Source organism: Marmota marmota, unplaced genomic scaffold, assembly GCF_001458135.2.
Source record: "Marmota marmota marmota unplaced genomic scaffold, marMar, whole genome shotgun sequence".
Taxonomy (NCBI): Eukaryota; Metazoa; Chordata; class Mammalia; order Rodentia; family Sciuridae; genus Marmota; species Marmota marmota.
In genome coordinates this window covers 132,847-153,193 of record NW_026000185.1, presented here as the reverse complement: position 1 = coordinate 153,193, position 20,347 = coordinate 132,847, and the positions used below count along the sequence as shown (strand labels likewise).

Genomic DNA, 20,347 nt, shown 5'->3' with positions numbered 1-20,347 from the left:
GGAAATAATTTCAATGACTCTTGAACTTGTAAAGATTCATTAAAATCCAAGCAACTGCTAGTATTTCTCCTTATTAACATGGAAGTACAAAAAGAATGTTCTGATTAAAGGTCCCATATTTCCCAGAAAAATAAAAGCCCAGAAATTTGCAGACATGATAAAATTTAAATTTCATGCAATTTATAGCCACAAGTATCGTTCGAAGAAGCTGTAGGACAATGACTTTGCCCTTTCCCTAAGATGTGGTCATTCATTTCATGAATGGGAAGTCCATAATTAACAATATTAGATTTTAGGATTTATGACTGGAAATAGTTGACTAGGCTTTTCTTTTCTGAGGAGTAAGATTATAGGGAAAGAACGTTATTAAACATACAATACAAAGTATCTTATTTAGAGATAAATCGCAATGTAAAAGAGACTGTCTTTGATAAATGGCAACACTCATTCAACAGGAAGGAGGCTCTGATAAACCCAGAAACTATCTCTTCCATTTCCCATTCATTCTCATGAAAAATTTCAAAGTCATGATAATTGTAGCAGAAAGTCAGCCTTCAGTCTAAAAGCCACAATGCTACATCGTGGTTCATCCAAGTCATGGTTAGCAGATTTTTGCTTTATGCTTAAGAAAACTCAGACACTTTCAAACAATTGAGATAAAACTTATACTGTGCTTGATTCTATTTTATCACTGTTAATTTTAGTCTGTGCAGATTATGTATGTATGTGTTCACTGAGTTGCTGGATTGGGATCTAGCATTAACCAGCAAGGATCTTCCAACCTTCAGAGTTACTGAATCAAAGAGTAAATTAAGTAACTTGTAGAACTGGCACTTGTAATCGATAGTTTCCATACTAGATGCATGCAGCTCTTATAAATACTAAAAGAGGCATTTTTGCCAAGTCTCAACATGCTTTCTTTATTGTAAATTCCACTAATTTAACCAGTTAATGGAATTTTCTGTAGGGGCACAATTTCATTAAGTTTTACTTACAAAACAACAGTATGCTGTTCTTTTATTTTAAAAAAGAACTCACTGTGTTTAAAATATAAATTGGCAGAAAGTAACTGATAGACCTAATTAGTAAAGCAGGGTCACAGTTTCATAGAGGTGTGTAACGATATGTATGCATTAACCATCAAAAGAAGGGGTCCATCCAACTAATTCTTTTAATACAAACTTGAACATTGTTTGTAAATGCCTCATTTAGAGTAGTGATTAGGGAAAGAGTTTAGAAAAGTCCAAGTAATAAAAATGTATTCAATTACTTGGGAAAGTTAAAAAGCTAATGCAACAATGTTACATCTAGATAAAAAACATTATTCAAAAGCAATTCAAATACCGAAAAGGGTTTCAAATGGAATATTTTATTAACATGGTAGTTGTCTTTGTAACATGTGCACACACACTCGCACACTCAGAATGATCTGCCTGGGGAAAAAAAGACTATGCCTAAGGGGAAAATGAAAAATAAAAAATTATTGTAGGCAATTATGTCCACATCACTTACAAAGCTATTGCCAAATCTGTCCAAGGAAGCAGAGTTTGAAAGGGGAGGGGGGAGATTTGGGGATAAATTCCACAGTGGCATAGCAGAGCTCTCAATATGAGAAAGCTGACATAATGTGGACTTTTGCTGTGAATTTTCTCTTTGCAAAATATGGGAAGAAGTTTATCAATGGGCAGAAAATAAGAGAAGGCGGTGTGAAGTAGGCTTTTGCAGTCAATTTTCCTCACAGTATTGTGCAAGGTCATCAAGAAAATGCTTAGTCTTTCTCTGGAACCAGTTTCAGAACTTTTCCAATTGCAATGGTCTTACCTAGAAATGAAATTAAAAAGAAACAAACAAAAAATACAAACTTTCAGTAGTTAACAGCACGTCTATGTATGGTATTAAATACTAACTACTGGCTTTATCAGCAAAGCTGGTTTAAGGTTAAATAATCTTATTAAGCAGGTCTTATTTGGGGGGCTGGAAAAGAGATAGGTTTTCACTATCCTTGGATAAACAAAATGTGGCCTATCCACACAATGGAGTATCATTGAGCAATAAAAATAAATTATAGTACATGTATCAACATGGCTGAACCTCAAAACCCTGCTAAGTTTAATAAAAGGACCACATATTTATGAGTCTTTCATGGAAATCCAAAAAAGACAAACATAAAAGATAGATCAGTGGTTGTCTAGGGCTAAAGGGTAGGAATAAGGGGGGCTTAAGGCTTCTTTTTAGGTGTTCTAAGTGTACTAAAACTAGAATGTGATAATGGTCATACGACTCTGTAAGAACACTAAATCCACTAAGTTATGCACTTAAAATTAAAACAGGTCAATTTCATGCAGAAATTATATTTAAAGCTCTAAGGAAAAAAATGCCTATCCTTAGCAGCTGAAAAGATGTAGCCTGCAATCCAATGAAAACATTCTTCTAATAGTATTCCTATGGACTGAAAGAAGGATACAGAACCACTGGGGTATTGTGAAAACTTTACAAACAAACAAACAAATAAGTACCCAAGTTATCTTTTAGGGGGAAAAAAATTTCTAGGATAAAAATCCTTGTTACATTTTTTTTTTCTTCTATCTGCCTGATTATCAGGTACTGACTATAAACTAACACAATTACTAAGCTAAGCCAAAATCCAATTTCACTATTGCCAAGATTTTCAAGATAAGAAATTTAAAGTAAAAGAAACACTGTCTTTACTGTTTTCTCTAAAATAAGGTTCAGTGACTGTATTCATCACCCTGGCTTCACATAGTTCTTAACACTTAGTAGATATTCAAGTAAGTTTTTGCTGAATGGATTGGAATTACCATGTGAATATTATATATTTCAACTGGAACATGGAGTTTTATGTACATTTTTCTAACCTTAAAATACTTTTATCTAAGTGAGAAATATTAACAACCCACAAAGAAAAGTTTCATAACAGTCATTCTGGATCTTTTATTTTTTATACTGACACAAGGTCTCACTTAGTTGCTGAAGGTGACCTCAAACTCCTCAAACTTGTGATCCTCCTGCCTCAGCCTCCCAAATTGCTGGGATTACAGAAGTGTACCACCATGCCCAGCTAAATCTGTTTTCACATCAAAGAATTTCATGAACCTGAAAGGAAAATTACAACTGTTCTTTATCACTCAGAGGTTGACAGAAATGGATGCACACAAAAGGAGATCAGTATCACACCTCTGGAAAACTATGTATTTTTTTAAAAAAGAAAAAGCCATGAATACGCCTGTATTTTATTTTATTTTCTTTCTTTTTTTTCCTGGGGATGGCCTTGTGCATGTGACGCAAGCACTCTACCAACTGAGCTGTATCCCTAACCCGCCTGTATTTTCATTATAGAAATCATTTAGTAATGCCCTTCAATAGATGAATGGATTAAAAAATATGGCATTTATTCACAATGGAATATTACTCAGCACTAAAAAATAACAAAATCATGGCATTTGCAGGCAAATGGATGGAATTAGAGCAGATTATGCTAAGTGAAGTTAGCCAATCCCTAAAAAACAAATGCCAAATGTCTTCTTTGATATAAGGGGGGGTGACTGAAAATGGGATAGGGAGGAAGAGCATGAGAAGAAGACTACCATTAAATAGGGAAGAGAGGTGGGAGGGAAAAAGAGGGAGAAGGGGAGTTGCACGGAAGATGGAAGGAGAACCTCACTGTTATGCAGAATACATATATGATGTGATGAGAAAAAGAAAAAAAAAGTGTGTCACATTAGATTAGATAGAGAGAAAGGATGGGAGAGGAGGGGAGGAATAAGGGGGATAGGAAGGGCAGCAGAATAGACAATATGATTGATGTATGTACATTCCATGTATGTATTATATGTCAAAATACATTCTGCTGTCCTGTATGACTAAAAAAAATAAAAATAAATCGTATGGTTAAAAAAAAAAAAAAAAAAAAAGAAATCATTTAGTAAATTTAATTACCTTAAAAACCCTCTAATAACAAAATATCAAAATTAAAGGTCTTACTTCATATACAGTATGGTCAATTCTGTTTGTTGTTCAATATATTCAACTCAACATTTATTCGACAAATATTATGGAACATAAATCTGCATTTCCTTTGAACCTGTTGCAATGTGGACTTTGCTAGGCATAAATCAACTTAGCAGGACTTACCCTCATCTCTTAAAGTAAAACGACCCATTTGAGGGAAGTCTTTAAAGGTCTCAAGGCAGATGGTTCCTGCTGTCCTTAAGCGGGCGATGCATACTTGATCTTGTTTCACAAAACGGGGTCGAGTCTTACTTTTTTCCCCTGATTTTTTGTCTACCAAGCAGATTAAGGCCTATCCAAGAAAAGATAAGAAAATCAGAAAAACGCCAAATATAAGCAACTTTTAGGAGTACAAATAAAAATGTATCATAATTGCCCATTAGAAACTTTTAAGATAAAACAATCTCTTTTTTCTTTTTTGGTACCAGGGATCAAAACAGGGGTGCTTAACCACTGAGTCACATCCCAGCCTTTTTTATTTTGACTCAGTCCACTAAGTTGCTGAGGCTGTCCTCAAAATCATGATCCTCCTGCCTCAACCTCCCAAGCTGCTAGGATTATAGGCTTGCACCACAACACCTAGCAAGATAATAAATCAAAATAAGTCAGTAAATAAACAAACCAATTAGTTTAAAATAAACTCACTGTTATTTCGACTTCCTCAATACAGGTATGAATATGCAGCACCGCATTATACCCCGGGCAGATGATGGATTTGTGCTCTATAATCACTATCTGCCAAATAAGGAAAAGATGAATTCTTTCTTATTAACCTTGTTCACAAGGTGAGTTAGATTGCCTAATTTCAAAGCATGAATTTCAGTATCCTATTCTACTAAAAATGGCAAGTGCCTGGTAAACTTTAATCATTACCACCACTCACAAGCTACCTAGATGTGAACTTGCCATAACTTTACCCACTTCTCAATAACCAACATCCTCTAAAAGTAAACAACCTTATATATCTGACATCAAATCTAACCTGATTAGTCATCATACTTTATTAATAGTATTCAAAACTTCTGTTAACCACACCAACTATTCACTGTCATTCTCCAGGGAGCTCAGGTTGCTACTGACATGGAGAAAATGTGTGTGTGATTCATATCTGCTAAGTTATTTGCCATGAATGAGCAGTTAAACCACAACTTCCAAGGCAACTGAGCTCTAGTCAAAGTGAATGACACTAAACAAAGTGTAAGTAATGATAAATCACTACTAGTATCTGTTTTACAAAGTGAATATTAGTTACATTTTGATCAATTGATCAAAAATAGGCATTCACAAAAAATAGTCCCTACTCAATAAGTACTTGTATCATCTTGAAGACTGAGATATACATCATAATGGTGATATATAAATGGCTCCTACTATAAATTTTCCTAATATTGGTTAAGTGGCATGTCACAAATATTCAAGACAAAAGACACTAAAATTCCAATTAACTTCTCTTTCTCTTCTTAACATCACTACAACAACTATAATAAGTAATCTACCTGGGCATCAAACGTGCGTCCAGAATGACAAAGGTTATTAGGATCACAAAGTATGAATCCTGGAAGAATCTCTTCTTCTTCGATTCCTTTGAGTCTGATTTTGAGGTTTTCACCTGGTGCTACAGAATCTGTTTCTACATCATCAGAAAGTATTCCAAGAACTTCCACGTTGTGCTTTAAGATAAATCAAGAAAGGTTTTATGACATTCACTGCATTGTAGACCACAAGAATGCCAATTTCACCTCATGATCGCCACATTAATGTATATTCATTAAATATACCATGCATCCTAATCTTGCAGCAAAGACAGTAAATATGATATCTCATTCTAGATGTACAGCTGCCAGTGAAAGTTTTTCCGTCTTCAATAATAGGGATTGATCCTAGGGCCTCAAAATGCTAGGCAAGCCCTTTACCACTGAACTACCCTACTCTCTAACCTGTGATCTTCTAAATATCACATTCTAATAATTTCCAAGTAGAACAGAGTACAAACTAGCATTTTTTTTTCACTTTTTTAAAACCAAAACACGAAATTTAATATCTGACTTTTGACTTTATGGATGTAAAATTTTATTCCTGGGGCACTCTAGGACTTAATAGATCTATCTTCCATGACCTAACAACTACAAAATACCTGAAGTGTGTACCTGCTATGGTTTAGATGTGGTGTCCCTTGAAAGCTCACATGTGAGTCAATGCAGGAAGTTTTGGAGAGAAATGATTGGGTTATAGTTTCAGCCTAATCAGTGAGTTAATCCCCTGATGGAATTAACTAAAGTGGCAGGGTGTGACTGGAGGAGGTGGGAATTAAGGGTGTGGCTTTAGTGCATACATCTGTATCTGGCAAGTAGAGTCTGTGCTTCCTGATCACCCTGAAGTGAGCTGTTTCTCTCTACCACCCTCCCACCATGATGTTCCCCCTCACCCTCAAGCCCTGAGGAATGGAGCTGGCCTTCTATGGACTAAAATCTCTGAAACTGTGAGCCCTCAAATAAACTCTTCCTTGGTGGTGCTGGGGACTGAACCCAGGGCCTTGTGTGTGTGAGGCGAGCACTCTACCTACTGAGCTATATCCCAGCCCCCTGTCCTATAACTGTGCTGGTTGGGTCCTTTAGTCATCACAGCAGCAAAAAAGCTGATTAAAACAGTACTTCTCGAAAGTTACTGCTGCAACAACTAAGCTTGAAAAGCACATAACTGTTTAATGAATATAGGATTTCCTTTTGGGAAAGGAACTAGACAGTAAAGGTAGTTGTTGCACAATATTCTTAATATACTGTTACTGGTGATAAATTTTATGTGTTCCCCTGACTTTTGTGATAGTGCTACAGACCAAATTGAGCAAAAACTCAAATCAACAATTATTTTCTTTCAGTGTCAGCCTGGAGTTGCAGTGATGATCATGTTAGGAAATGTAGGCTTAAAATAGAAACCCTAAAGTACAATTTGTAAGGTGCCAATGATACTTAAACTTGGGCAATGGATAGACACCTTTTCTAATTCACAGACCCTGGAATGAGCATGGTAAAAAGAAAATCTTCAATTAAGTCTATTAAAAATCTCTATTTGGGGGGCTGTTGCTCAGCGGAAGAGCACTTGGCACCTGTGAGGAGCTGGGTTCGATGGTGCAATAAAATAAAGGTATTGTCCAACTACAATTGAAAAATAAATATTAAAAAAAAATCTCTATTTGGAAGTTCTGATGATTCAAGTCAATATTCCCACCCAAGCAATATCTCTGAAGGTGTTACAGAAGCCCTCTCTCTTGAAAACAGTGTTTTAGCAACAGGTCATCTGCAAATATCAGCAGATGAGCCGTCAGAAATATTTAATAATATTTCACAGTGATATTGCCACGTTTTAATGAAACATCAACAGAAAAAAATTTACAATAAGGTAGGAGGAATTAAAAAAAAAAAACCCATTTAGGATAAAGGCAAATTCTCTGGTCAAAACAAATTAAGATTGGAGATATTATTTTATAATATTTAAAACGAGAAAGCTTACTAGATCATAATTAAACCTGTTTTCTTCCTTGGCTTCCTCAATGTTAAGGAAGTCACTTAAGTGCACAAATCTCTATTTACTTGCCTATAAAGACAGTAGCGATGATGGTCTTCATGGGGCACTTCATGCTATATCTTTTAGCTCTAACATGTTAATACTGAACCCTCCATTTCTCAAATGAATAACAGAAATACCTTTCTAAATAGTTTTTCTACAAGTTTACACTTGGCATTGGTAAGACATAATCATTATTTTAAAGTTAAGTTTGAAAATGATTGGGTTATAGTTTTAGCCTAATCAGTGAGTTAATCCCTGATGGAATTAACTAAAGTGGTAGGGTGTGACTGGAGGTGGTGGGAATTAAGGGTGTGGCTTTAGTGTATATTGTATCTGGCAAGTAGAGTCTGTGAGATGCTTCTTTCTGCCACCCTCTCCCACCATGATGTTCCGCCTCCTTGCTAACATTTTCAATAGAAAATCTAAACAGCAAAGAGCATTACTAACTCTTACCTTATTTGGCATCATCACAAGTTGCTGGCCTTTACAAACAGATCCTGATTCCAGCTTTCCCAGGACCACAGTGCCCATATCCTGTTCAAATAAGATAATAAAATTAAAAATCATGTTTCAGACCTTTATTGCCGCTCTACAGCAGTTGACAAGCTCAAAGTGAAATTCTATAGTACTTTCTTATAAAATCATTAGCTTAAAGTAGAATGGTATTGTGTGCACGTAGAAATATGTAACCAGGAATTCCACTATTATGTGTAATTAAAAATGCACCAATAATAAAGGAGTAGAATGTTTAGGATTATCCTTAAACATGGGGAGGGGGACAAATGCTCTGTAATAACTGTGTCATAAGCATATGTATGATTATATTAATTATTAAGTATGCTTAAAATTTAAAAATGAAGCATGGTGCAGAAGACAGCAAATATCATTAAGAGGGAAGATATGAATTGTTTGTACAATTTCAGGTTGTCCTGATCTAAGCCTGTTTCCTCTTGTATAAATTTGGAAAAACAATAGTTGTTCAAGAACATTAGAATGGAAGACAGAACCCGAGAGCGATATATTAAATGAAATAAGCCAAATTCAGAAAGTCAAAGTCATGTTTTCTCTCATGTGGAAACTAGAGAGACAAAAGGGGGTGGGGCAGATCTAGGAGAGTAGAGGAAGGGGACTAGGGAGAAGGAGGATGGAAGGGAAATGGGAGGTACTGGTGAACAAAATCACATTGTTACTGTAAAACTTTTAAAAATTAAGGTTGTGGGCTAGGGATATAGCTCAGTTGGTAGAGTGCTAGCTTTACACGCAAAAGGCCTTGGATTCAATCCCCAGCTTATTTATTTTAACAAGTAAAAACAGAAAAACAAAAAGCCAAACCAAAGACTAACACCTGGATTGGTGAGGCTATGATAAAACTAGCACTCATATGCTGCTAGTGATATTATAAATTAACATGATATTTTCACAAGGCTGTGTATCAATATCCATCAACTTTAACGTGGGAATACTTTAAGCCCATCTGTGATGAATTTATTGCTAAGAAGTGATCACTGACCAGGCATGGTGGTGCATACCTATAATCCCAGTGAACTGGGCCCAAGGCAGGAAGATTGCAAGTTCAAGACTAGCTTCAGAAACTTAGCGAGGCCCTGTCTCAAAACAAATCATGGTCTACATACATACATAATATATATGGTATACCATATGTACCATGAAAAAAAGATATTATATCATTAATAAGATTGTTTCCTAATTAGAAATGAACACAAAACAATGATTCTGCCTCCCACAAGATCCAATGTCTGTAAAGTTTGGGTACCTTGTACTTATCCACAATTGGCAGCCTGATTGGTCCATCAACTGATCTACTGAAGTTTGGCAAATTATCCAGATATGGAATAAATGGTAATCCACTGAGAATAAAACAATACCCATTAGAGAAAAGTCAACATAAATACAAAAATTTTAAGAAGTTACACAAATGTACTCAACTTGGCTGTACTATTTCCATTCTACCCATGACCTCTTCTAATTCAATTTATTATGTTATCATACTCCCCAGAACACTACAATAAACTTTCTCTTTTATTTGAATTGGAAGATTTAACATTGTGTAGCTGCCTTTTTTTGCAGAAATTACAAGCTGATCCTAACATTCATATGGGAAATTTAATGAGCTTGGAATAGCCAAAACAATCTAGAAAATAACAAAATTGAAGACAGACACTTCCTGATTTAAAACATCAGAAGTACAGTAAGCTAGATTATGTGGTACTAGAAGAGAACTGAAATCCAGAAATAACCTCTGAAGGCCATTTGATTTTCATTGATCCCATTCAGTGAAGAATCATGTTTTCAACAAATTGTGCCTGAACAGCTGGACATCCATATGCAAAAGCAAAAATTTAGATACAGACCTTCAACTTACACTTCTCATAAAAGTGAACTATAACACATTTAGAAGAAAATATTTTTGTGACCTTGGGTCAGGCAATGTTTTCTTAGATATAACACCAAAAGAACGATCAACCAAAGGGGGGAGAAAAAATAAAAAGATAAACTGGACCTTATCATCAGTAAAACATTGTGTGCTTCAAAGGATACCAAGTGAAAAAAGAGGGCTGGGGATAGAGCTCAGTGGGTAATAATGGAAAGCCTTGGGTTCAATCCACAGCATGCATGTGCATACACACATGGAAACCATGTGTAAGATGGATGAAAATACTTTCTAATCATGTATTCGATAAGGGAATTTGTATCTAAATACAACCCAATTAAAAATGGCCAGTGGTTCCTAGTATTTTTAAAGTCAAGGGTATAGCCATACTTAAAACAAATTTTTTTGATAGGTATAGATGGACAGAATGCCTTTATTTGCTTATTTTCATGCAGTGCTAAGGATTGAACCCAGTGCCTCACATGTGCTAGGCAAATGCTCTGCCACTGAGCCCCAGCCCCAGCCCCAGCCCATATTTGCTTAAAGTTACTTATTAAGAGAGACACACACACACATTTTGAGTACTGAGGATTGAGCTCAGGGGCACTTGACCACTGAGCCATATCCCCAGCCCCATTTTCAGAAACAGGGTCTCACTGAGTTGTTTAGCATCTTGCAATCCTCCTGCCTCAGCCTCCCAAGCCACTGGGATTACAGGTGTGTGCCACCTTGCCCAGCTAAGACATAGTTTAAAAAAAAGAAAAAAAAAAAAAAAAAAAAAAAAAAAAAAGAAATAAAAGGTTACTTACTTGTACCAAGGACAGAAATCTGATTGCTCTTTGAGATTTGCTCCAGTCAGTCCTGAGCAGGGCATAAAGTGAATGTCTTTTTTGGGATTGAAGCCAACTTTTTTCAAAAATGGCACTAGTTTCTCTTTACATTCTTCATATCTATGAATATTTATAAATAATTCAATTATAAGGTCAACCAATGAACTCTAGGGAAATATGCATAGAGTAGCAAAACCATGTTTTATTTTACCAACATATCTATTAAAAGACCAGAAAGACATCTACGCTTACCTCTCATTGCTCCAATTTACTGTTGGATCATCCATCTTATTAATAAGCACAATTAAGTGTTTTACACCTGCCGTCTTTGCCAACATTGCATGCTCTCTCGTCTGTCCTCCTTTTTCAAAGCCAGTTTCAAACTCTCCTTTCCTGGCTGAGATGACCTATTCCAAGAAGTTAAGGAATTTATTCTTACACATTAAGACAGACTTTTCAAGCAGTAAAACATCTTTCATTTATATCAGAAATAAGATGATAGAAGAAAGTTACAATGTACGTGCTTTTGAATGTTGCTTAAGATTTGAGTGGTTAGGTCTGGGGGTGTAGCTCAGTGGTAGAGTGGGCACTTAATGTGCTTGCTTATTATTTATTTATTAGTTTTCGACGGACAATATCTTTGTTTGTATGTGGTGCTGAGGATTGAACCCGGGCTGCACGCATGCCAGGCGAGCGCGCTACCGCTTGAGCCACATCCCCAGCCCCTTAATGTGCTTATTAGCATGTAGAAGATCCCAGGTTCCACTCACCGCACATTTTTTTTTTTTAAATCAAATCATATGATTTAGTACAGAAAAATGTCAGATTTGAGGAATGACTGAAGGCCTTAAGAAACGAGTGGTTTACTATTCATTGCTAGAAGGTTAAACATTTATTAGACACTAAGTTCTGACACATTTATAGATAATAGTGATAGGAGAGAAAGTTTAAAATGTATTTTCAGAAGTAAATTATAAAGATTTATTGGGCATATTAGTGCAACAAAAATGAAAATTGTCACCATGTGTACGACATCATAGCTCAGTGTAAGCTACATTCTAACTTCTGAAAGGTGAATTTGGACATTTATGTGAAGCTATAAATTGGGTTGCTAACAAATACACAGATGGAAATGTCTTTCTTACCAGCACAGCCAGATCAGCCTGAGAGGCACCACCAATCATATTTGGGACAAAACTCTTGTGGCCAGGGGCATCTAGAATTGTGAAATGCTTCTTTTCTGTTTCAAAATAGGCTCGACCCACTTCTACTGTTTTACCTTTGTCCCGTTCTTCCTGATTTGTGTCTAAGGCCCAAGATAAGTACCTTGAAAAAAAACAAATTAAATAATAATAGAACATGAGATTCTTTTAAAAGACATTCTTCTCTTGTCCACCGCTGCCGCCTCCTTCTTCTGCCGCTCTTGGAGCTGCTTGTGTGCTCGTTCGGTGCGGACCTGGTACCTCTTTTATGAAGCGGCAGCTGAGGTGACTCTGGCGCTCACCATGGCCGACGAAAAGCCCAAGGAAGGAGTCAAGACTGAGAACAACGATCATATTAACTTGAAGGTGGCGGGGCAGGATGGTTCTGTGGTGCAGTTTAAGATTAAGAGGCATACACCACTTAGTAAACTAATGAAGGCATATTGTGAATGACAGGGTTTGTCGATGAGGCAGATCAGATTCCGAATTGACAGGCAGTCAATTAATGAAACAGACACACCTGCACAGTTGGAAATGGAGGATGAAGACACAATTGATGTGTTCCAGCAGCAGACAGGAGGTGTCTACTAAAAAGGGAACCTGCTACTTTACTCCAGAACTCTGTTCTTACAGACCAAGAATACATTCTCAATTAGAAAACTGCAATTTGGTTCCACCACATCCTGACTACTACAGTATAGTTTTCTTTATTCTTTCATTTTCCCCTTCCCCATTCCTTTATTGTACATAAAGTAACTGGTGTCTGTGCACAAGCATACTGCATTTTTTTTAAACTAAATGGCCAATGATATGTTTTGATTGACATCAAATGGAGATGGGATGGGGAAAAATACTGGTTCTGTGAAAATATCCCCTTTCTCCATTAGTGGCATGCTCATTCAGCTCTTATCTTTATATTCCAGTAAGTTATTTTGCTCTCACTGTTTTAACAAAAAACAACAAAAAAAACCTGAACATAAAAATCCTTGCATACCTTGTTCGATTGGAGAATTTTAATGTTTTCATTTATCATTGTAAAACCAAGGACAATTTTATAACTTTTTTGTACGTAGCTGTTAATTGTAGGGCAACCTGTCTTTAAGTAGGGGTAAATTACTCTTAAAAAAGATTCCTAGGTAGTTTTCCCTTCAAGTCAAGCATCTTGTTGTTTAAATAAACTTCTTGTTTAAAAAAAAAAAAGGACATTCTTCTACCATGAAAAGTAAATAACGACATCTTGCTTTGTGTCCATCATACAACTAAGTCATAAACAGGGCTGGTAAAATATAAAAATTAGAAGAATAAAATGTGGCGGGTACAGTGGCGCATTTCTGTAACACCAGTTTCTTGAGAGGCTGGAGCAAGAGGATCATAAATTCAAAGCCAGTCTCTGCAACTTAGTGGGATATAACGCAGAGGTGGAGCACTTGCTTTTTTAGTAAGCATGAGGTCTTGAATTCAATTCCTAATGGCAGGAAGAGGTGGAGAAGGGGAAGCACACTAGTACCACTCAAAGAGTTTTTATATATACCTACAATTATATATTCCATAAGCAAATGTTATTTATGAAAATAAGAATATAAGCTAATAACACACATAGAAAGGTACTTAGTACCAATGCCAGTATCATTGTGAGTGCTGCAAGAATGACCTCCTTTATATTCACATTACAATTACATAGTACGAAGTACAAGTCATGAGTGTAAAAAGTAAGGATATATTTCAAAAGTAAAGACCACCAACCAATCATGTGGGAGCACTGGTTACTTGCTGAAAATTATTTCAATATTACTTTGCTGTGTAAAAATTATATAAATAGGGTTGGTAGTATAGCTCTGTGGTAATTGCTTAGCTGGCATGCTTGAGGCCCTGAGTTCATTCCCCAGTACCATTAAAAATAAAAACAAATCAACCCCTTCTCTCACGACTAAAAGGCAACCACTGTTATTATTTTTCCCACTTTTTTCTTTCCAGTATTTATTTACATTATGATCATATAATAGCCTAAGAACAATAATGTTTTCTGCTTTCTCCCAAATGCCACTATAAATTCCTATTCCTACATATTATAAAGTCTGTAAATGTAATTTGTTGGTGGTTATATGATGTCCCAACTGAATGGATGATTGACAATTTATTCAATAAGTGTCCTATTACTAGAGGTTTGGATGATTTCTAAATTTTCTGTGTAAGCTACAGTCACCAGGAATAGATGTACTGTGTGTTATGAGGTGAAGGGAAATATTACAAAACCATTATGTGGGCAGCATTTCCTTAAGTGATTTATAGCATCACAAAAGTTTACCAAGTTTCTCTGTTTTTTTCTTTAGCTTCTCTTTCATATTTTTCAAGTGTCCTTTTGTCAACCATTCCAGTCAAATACCTGAAAATGATTAGAGAAAGAAAGAAGTGAACAATTACTCTGTAAAAATAACAAAAACTTTAAATCCCTTGAGAGGCATTATCTCCAGAAATCAAGTTTTTTTTTTTTTTAAAGAGAGAGAGAATGAGAGAGAGCGCAGCGCGCGCAAGAGAGAATTTTCTTTAATATTTATTTTTTAGTTTTCGACAGACACAACATCTTTGTTTGTTATGTGGTGCTGAGGATCGAACCCGGGCTGCACACATGCCAGGCGAGCACGCTACCACTTGAGCCACATCCTCAACCCCTCAAGTTTGTTTTTTAAAAATATTAATTTTTTTGCAGTTGTACACAAAAACTTTATTTATTTATTTGTTTATATGAGGCGAGCACTCTACCAATGAGCCGTAACCCCAGCCCCACAGAAAACAAGTTTTTAAAGTAAATGTGCCACTGGTGATGATAAAATCATGGAAAGTGGAAAAACTTTATAGAGGAGAATACTGGCAAACACCACCTTAACCAATCCTGGCTAATGTCACCAGTACTACATAAAACATATTGAATAAATAAAATATGATTATGGATACCATGGATCTTTTATAGGATGCACTGAGAAAAGCACAACATATTTTTAATGATATTCTTGCCCCAAATGCAAAACCTTGATAGAATTGTGAGAAAACAGCAGTCAAATCTAATTGAAGAATAGTCTATGAAATAAATGAATAGTGCTCCTAAAATTATCTAAGGTTATAAAGCATAGGACTGAGATGTCATATGTTGAAAACTAAGAAGATCTAAGAATTAAGTTCATTGTGGAATTGCAGAAAAACTCATAAAAGATCTGTTGTCTAAGTTAATAGTATTATACTAATGTTAGTTTTCTAGTTTTGATGAGCTATGGTTATATAGAATGTTTGTATTAGGGATGGCTCAATGAAGGGTCTGTGGAACTCTGTACTGTTTCGTGACCTTTCTGTAAGTCTAACAATTTCCAGAATGAAAATTTTTTAGAAAAGTAAATGTAGGGTTGGGGGTGTGATAGAGTGATAGAGTGATAGAGTGCTTGTCAAGTATGTATAAGGCTCTGGGTTCTATTCCTAACACTGGAAAACTACAACAGAACAAAGTAAATATAAATACTATAAAAAAAAAAAAATTCAACAATGTTATCCAAATACCTGTCAAAGTGACACTATAATTTTAAAATAGTTCCTTGGTAATGCCTACTTCCCTCCATTCACTGTAAATCAAAGGCTTCCAGTTCCTAGCTTTCCCCTTTTTGTGTTCTCAGTGACAGTACAGTGTCCTGAATGTAGGAACCTCTGAAATGCCACCCCAAATTACAGCCTACCAACAAACATTATATATTCTCCTGACACATTATCAAATAGGCATGCCACTTCCATCTATGTATGAGCTTTAGTCAAGGATGCCTGTTTTAAGCAAATTTCCAGACACTAGTGAGCAGTAATTGGCAAGATTATCAATTAAGATTATTGAACTAGGCAAACCATGTTATGCTCTCTAGCTCTTCTGATGACCTAGTTTAGAAGAAATGGGGTTAATACAGAGGGAATTAAAAAAATTTAGGGTCTTTTAATTATAAAGATCTACCAAAATTAAATACTTTATATTAAAGGCCAGCCATGGGGTTTTCATACCTAAATAGCTTCTATAATATGATTTACGTAGTAATCTTAAAATGCTACCCAGACTACCTGCTTTTGATTAAATCCACATAAATTTAAGGAGCCGATGAATGAAGAAAATAGTTCTCTCATTTACCAGATTTAAGAACTGGTGGGGCTGGAGACAAGAGCTCAATGTTCGGTGCTTCCTAACATGCATAAGGCCCTGAGTTCAATCCCTAGCACCAAAAGAAGGAAAGGAAAAAAGAAAAAACAACTAGCTTTCATCATTCCCAAGTAAATTACAAAATCTCCTCAACTTAAAGTAAGGTTATGCCGTACCCCAATGTAAACTGAAAATACATTTAAAACATCTAACCTATTGAGTATCATTGCTTAGCCTACCTTACCTTAAACATGCTCAGAACATTTGCATTAGCTTTCACTTAGGAAAAATATTCCCCTAACAAAGTATTTTATAACAAAGTGTTAAATATCTCATGTATTCCAACAAAAGGGCATTTTGTCAACAGATAGGAGGTAAAAAGGCATAATCATTATATCCAGAAATGCTGGTGCCAGAAAACTGTAGAGTGCAGGTTGTTTAACCTAGTGGTCACTGACTGGAAGTTGCAGTTTGCTGTGTCTGCCCAGCATCACCGGAGTACCATTCCACACTAGAAAAACAAAATTCAAAGTAGTTTTTCTATTGAATCACGATTGCTTTTGTACCACTTTAAGTCAGGGACCATATTCAAAGCATACTAAGATTACCTGTGATCTAGGGTTTTGTACTAGTTTCTATTAAAAAAAAAAAAAAAATCTAGGCCTGGCACAGTAGCATAAGCCTATAATCCCAGTGGCTCAGGAGGCTGAGGCAGGAGGATCTTGAGTTCAAAGCCAGCCTCGGCAAAAGTGAGGTGCTAAGCAACTCAGTGAGACTCTGTCTCTAAATAAAATACAAAATGGGGCTGGGAATGTGGCTCAGTGGTTGAGTGCACCCGAGTTCAAACCCCAAAAACAAACAAAAATAAAAAGAAATGTATTTAATTAATGTCTACTGAGCGTCTGATGGTGATTAAGATACTAACACTGAGCACACTGCAAAAAATCACTAAACATCATCAGCCTTCCCTACAGGTGATTTTTATTGTCTTCTTAACTTGAGGTTTATAATGCCTGAAATTCACTTAATTAATTTTATTATTTAACAAAAGATAGACTTACATTATTTGTCCTCCAATGGTTGACTTGCCAGCATCTAAAAGTAATATCAACAACATGCAGCAACAGGTTAAAAAACAGCAACCAACTGCTACATATGCAAACACAACCACAGCAGCTATTTTTCAGCATCTGTAATTAAGTCTTGTAAAAGCAAGTAAAGTACAACAGATAGGACGTGGGGCATAAAGCCTAGTTACCTTCTCCTTTGGAAAGTGAGGCTGCCAAGTCTTCCTACAGCACCATAATGGCTCAGACATGCTTTACTGATAAAAAGAACTTCTGAACAAATTGTTCTCCTATGTCCAGCTAGTAGCCCAGCAGCAACAGAATAAATACACTTCCCCAAGGAAAGCCTTAGAGGACTGCAATAAAAGCTAAAAAAACTGTGAACTAATAGCCTTCCTTTCACTATATATATATATTTAGTTATAGTTGGACACAATACCTTTGTTTTATTTGTTTATTTTTATGTGGTGCTGAGGATCGAACCCAGGGCCTCACCCATGCTAGGCAAGTGCTCTACCACTGAGCCACAACCCCAGCCCTTCCTTTCACTTTTTAACAAATGGGAGAGGTGTTCCTTTACAAATTTCAAAATTTTGCCTTCTAAAAAAGAAGTTTGGTGTATGACACCAAGAAGAAGGCAGAAGGTGGTGTGGTGGCACACATCTGTTATCCTATCTATTCGGGAGGTTGAGGCAGGAGGATCCCATGTCAGAGGTCAGCCTGGGCAACTCAGTGAAACCCTGTTTCAAAATAATATTTTTATAGAAGGGCAAGTCTATAGTTCAGTTTAGAGAGCTTGTCTATCATGTCCTAGGTTCAATCCTCATTACTACTACAATAAATAAATAAATAAGCAAGCAAAGATAGAAGAAAAATAGCACAGAATTCTTTATTTTCTTCTCCCAATTCTGGGTACAGGTCAGATAATCAGAGACTATCTGAATAAATAGGGTTTTGTTTGTTTTGCTAAAGCAGCAACCTGGCAAATCACCACAAATTACTCCAAATTGTTAATTTCTTAATTCACACAAAATTAAACTACCAAGTATCAAGGTCAGGGTCAACCCTATTAAAATTTAAAGTTCACACACAAAAATATTTTTTTTAGAATAGTAATCAACAGATGTCACAGTATGTCAAGTCATCAGTGGTCTACAGACTACATTACACACAAAAATACTGAAGTTTACTTTCTTCCACTTCCATGCCATTACCAAGTTGTTCATCTGCCCAAACTTCAAAATAAATAGAAGCTCACTAAGTATCTTAAAGCAGCTAAGTAAGATGTCTTATGCTCTGATGAATCCAATACTTTTGGTCATTTCTTATAAATGCCATAGCTGCAACTTACCTACATGCCCAATGAATACTACATTTACATGTTCTTTTTTGGGAGCACCTGGTGGTGCAACCACAGATTTAGGTTTTGGTATTTCCTCTTCCTCCTCCATCATTTCTTGGGCACTTTCCTCTGGTGGCCTTCCGTCTCCACCCCCTGGCTCCGCTTCACTTATTTCTTCTTTGTGCTCCCATGATTCTTCTGGGGACATTTCTGTCTCTCCATTTTCTACTGAAGTAAGACATTTTAAATCAGTATTCTGAAAAAGACTTAGCCATACTTTAAAATACACATGCTTTAAAACCAGTGGAACTTTGCAATGTAAATTCCATTTCCTAATGTCTAGTAACACATAAGTAGGAAAATCTCTTTCACAACAGAAATGGGTAATAGCTTTCAAGTTAGCCTCACTCTGATAACAAAGAGCTCTGACTCAAAGACCATGAGAGACTGCTGTTATTAGCAGGGCTTCATTTTTTATGGACAAACCAAATGTAAATAGGAGAGCTAACATTCCCAACAGCTTAGTTATTCCAGTGTCAAGACAACCTGACAGTGGGATAAAAGGAAAAGCGTGAAAGGATTTAGGAGATATAGTTTCTTTTTCCTTTTTAAGTAATAAAACTTTGGCATGAACTTTAATAATCACCTTGGGAACATGAAACCCTTAAGGGTAATAAAGTTATATAAAGGAGGAAAAATTTTCACAAAGTAAATAGAATAACACAACTATTGAAATTGTCTCTAGCATTTTTCCACTCAACTATTTGTGATCACTCAATTTATCAAGGAAGCACTATGCCTGATAAGTTCTCCTTTCTAAATCCTAATAGCAAAGACTCAATAATATGCCTTAAGTTGCAGACATTACAATAATCGGAACACTTACATTTAAACCTTAAATCTGGACAGTGAAAGTTTCATATTACTGTATTAATATGGTCAGAAATTGTCTTACCAACAGGTTCTGAAAGTTCCATGCTAACAGATGAATTTGAACCTAGACAAGAGATTGAGATATAATACATATTTATAAAAGAATATCTAGTTTTACACACCACAATTTAATGTTTTCCATTATAAAAAATTACCTTCACACAATGACTGTTCCTCTTGAGAGGGTTCCACAGGTGCTGTTTAATAGAAATAAGTTATATTTAAAATTAAGGTCTCAACATTGTTTTACTTATCTTATTTTTTTTTTGGGGGGGGGGTGGGGTTAATGGGAATTGAACCCAGGGGTACTTAATCACTGAGCCACATCCCCCCCCTTTTTTTTTGAGAGAGAGAGAGAGAACTTTTTAATATTTATTTTTTAGTTTTCAGTGGACACAACATCTTTATTTTTTATTTTTATGTGGTGCTGAAGATTGAACCCAGCGCCCTGTGCAAGCCAGGTGAGCGCGTTACCGCTTAAGCCACATCCCCAGGCCCCCAGCCCTTTTAAAAATAATTTATCTAGAGACACAGTCTCACCAAGTTGCTCAGTACTCTGCTAAGTTGTCAAGGCTGGTTTTGAACTCCAATCCTCCTGCCTCAGCCTCCTGAGCCACTGGGATTACAGGCGTGCATCACCACGCATGTCAATTGAGATGTATTTATAAAAGTTTGCTTATTCTATTGATTTGCTTTATAATAAAATCTTTCTTTCATAGACAGTGCAAATGTAATGTGTAGTCCAGCCCAGATCAAATTAGTTTGATTTTGTTTAATAAATATACATATACTTCTCTAGATTCTCTTGATGGTAACCCTCTAGCTC

General features: G+C 36.0%; 1 protein-coding gene and 1 pseudogene across 2 annotated transcripts; one reads left to right on the top strand and one right to left on the bottom strand.

Annotated features, from left to right (window-relative positions):
* Positions 1–1,348: 1,348 nt before the first annotated feature.
* Gspt1 (G1 to S phase transition 1) lies at positions 1,349–19,718 on the bottom strand. 2 transcript variants are annotated; one of them, XM_015490715.2, is made up of 14 exons: positions 19,677–19,718; positions 19,544–19,585; positions 18,598–18,816; positions 17,241–17,274; positions 14,323–14,400; positions 11,961–12,141; positions 11,068–11,222; positions 10,795–10,935; positions 9,368–9,461; positions 8,047–8,127; positions 5,526–5,699; positions 4,675–4,764; positions 4,153–4,321; positions 1,349–1,821 (listed from the first exon to the last, which is right to left on the bottom strand). In XM_015490715.2, exons 2-14 carry the CDS (start codon positions 19,563–19,565, stop codon positions 1,769–1,771), a joined length of 1,491 nt encoding a protein of 496 aa, XP_015346201.1. In that variant the 5' UTR covers positions 19,566–19,585; positions 19,677–19,718; the 3' UTR covers positions 1,349–1,768. The 2 variants fall into 2 exon arrangements, with proteins under 2 accessions (XP_015346201.1, XP_015346202.1); XM_015490716.2 differs by having other exon boundaries at positions 18,598–18,813.
* LOC107146617 lies at positions 12,163–12,977 on the top strand (annotated as a pseudogene).
* Positions 19,719–20,347: the final 629 nt, after the last annotated feature.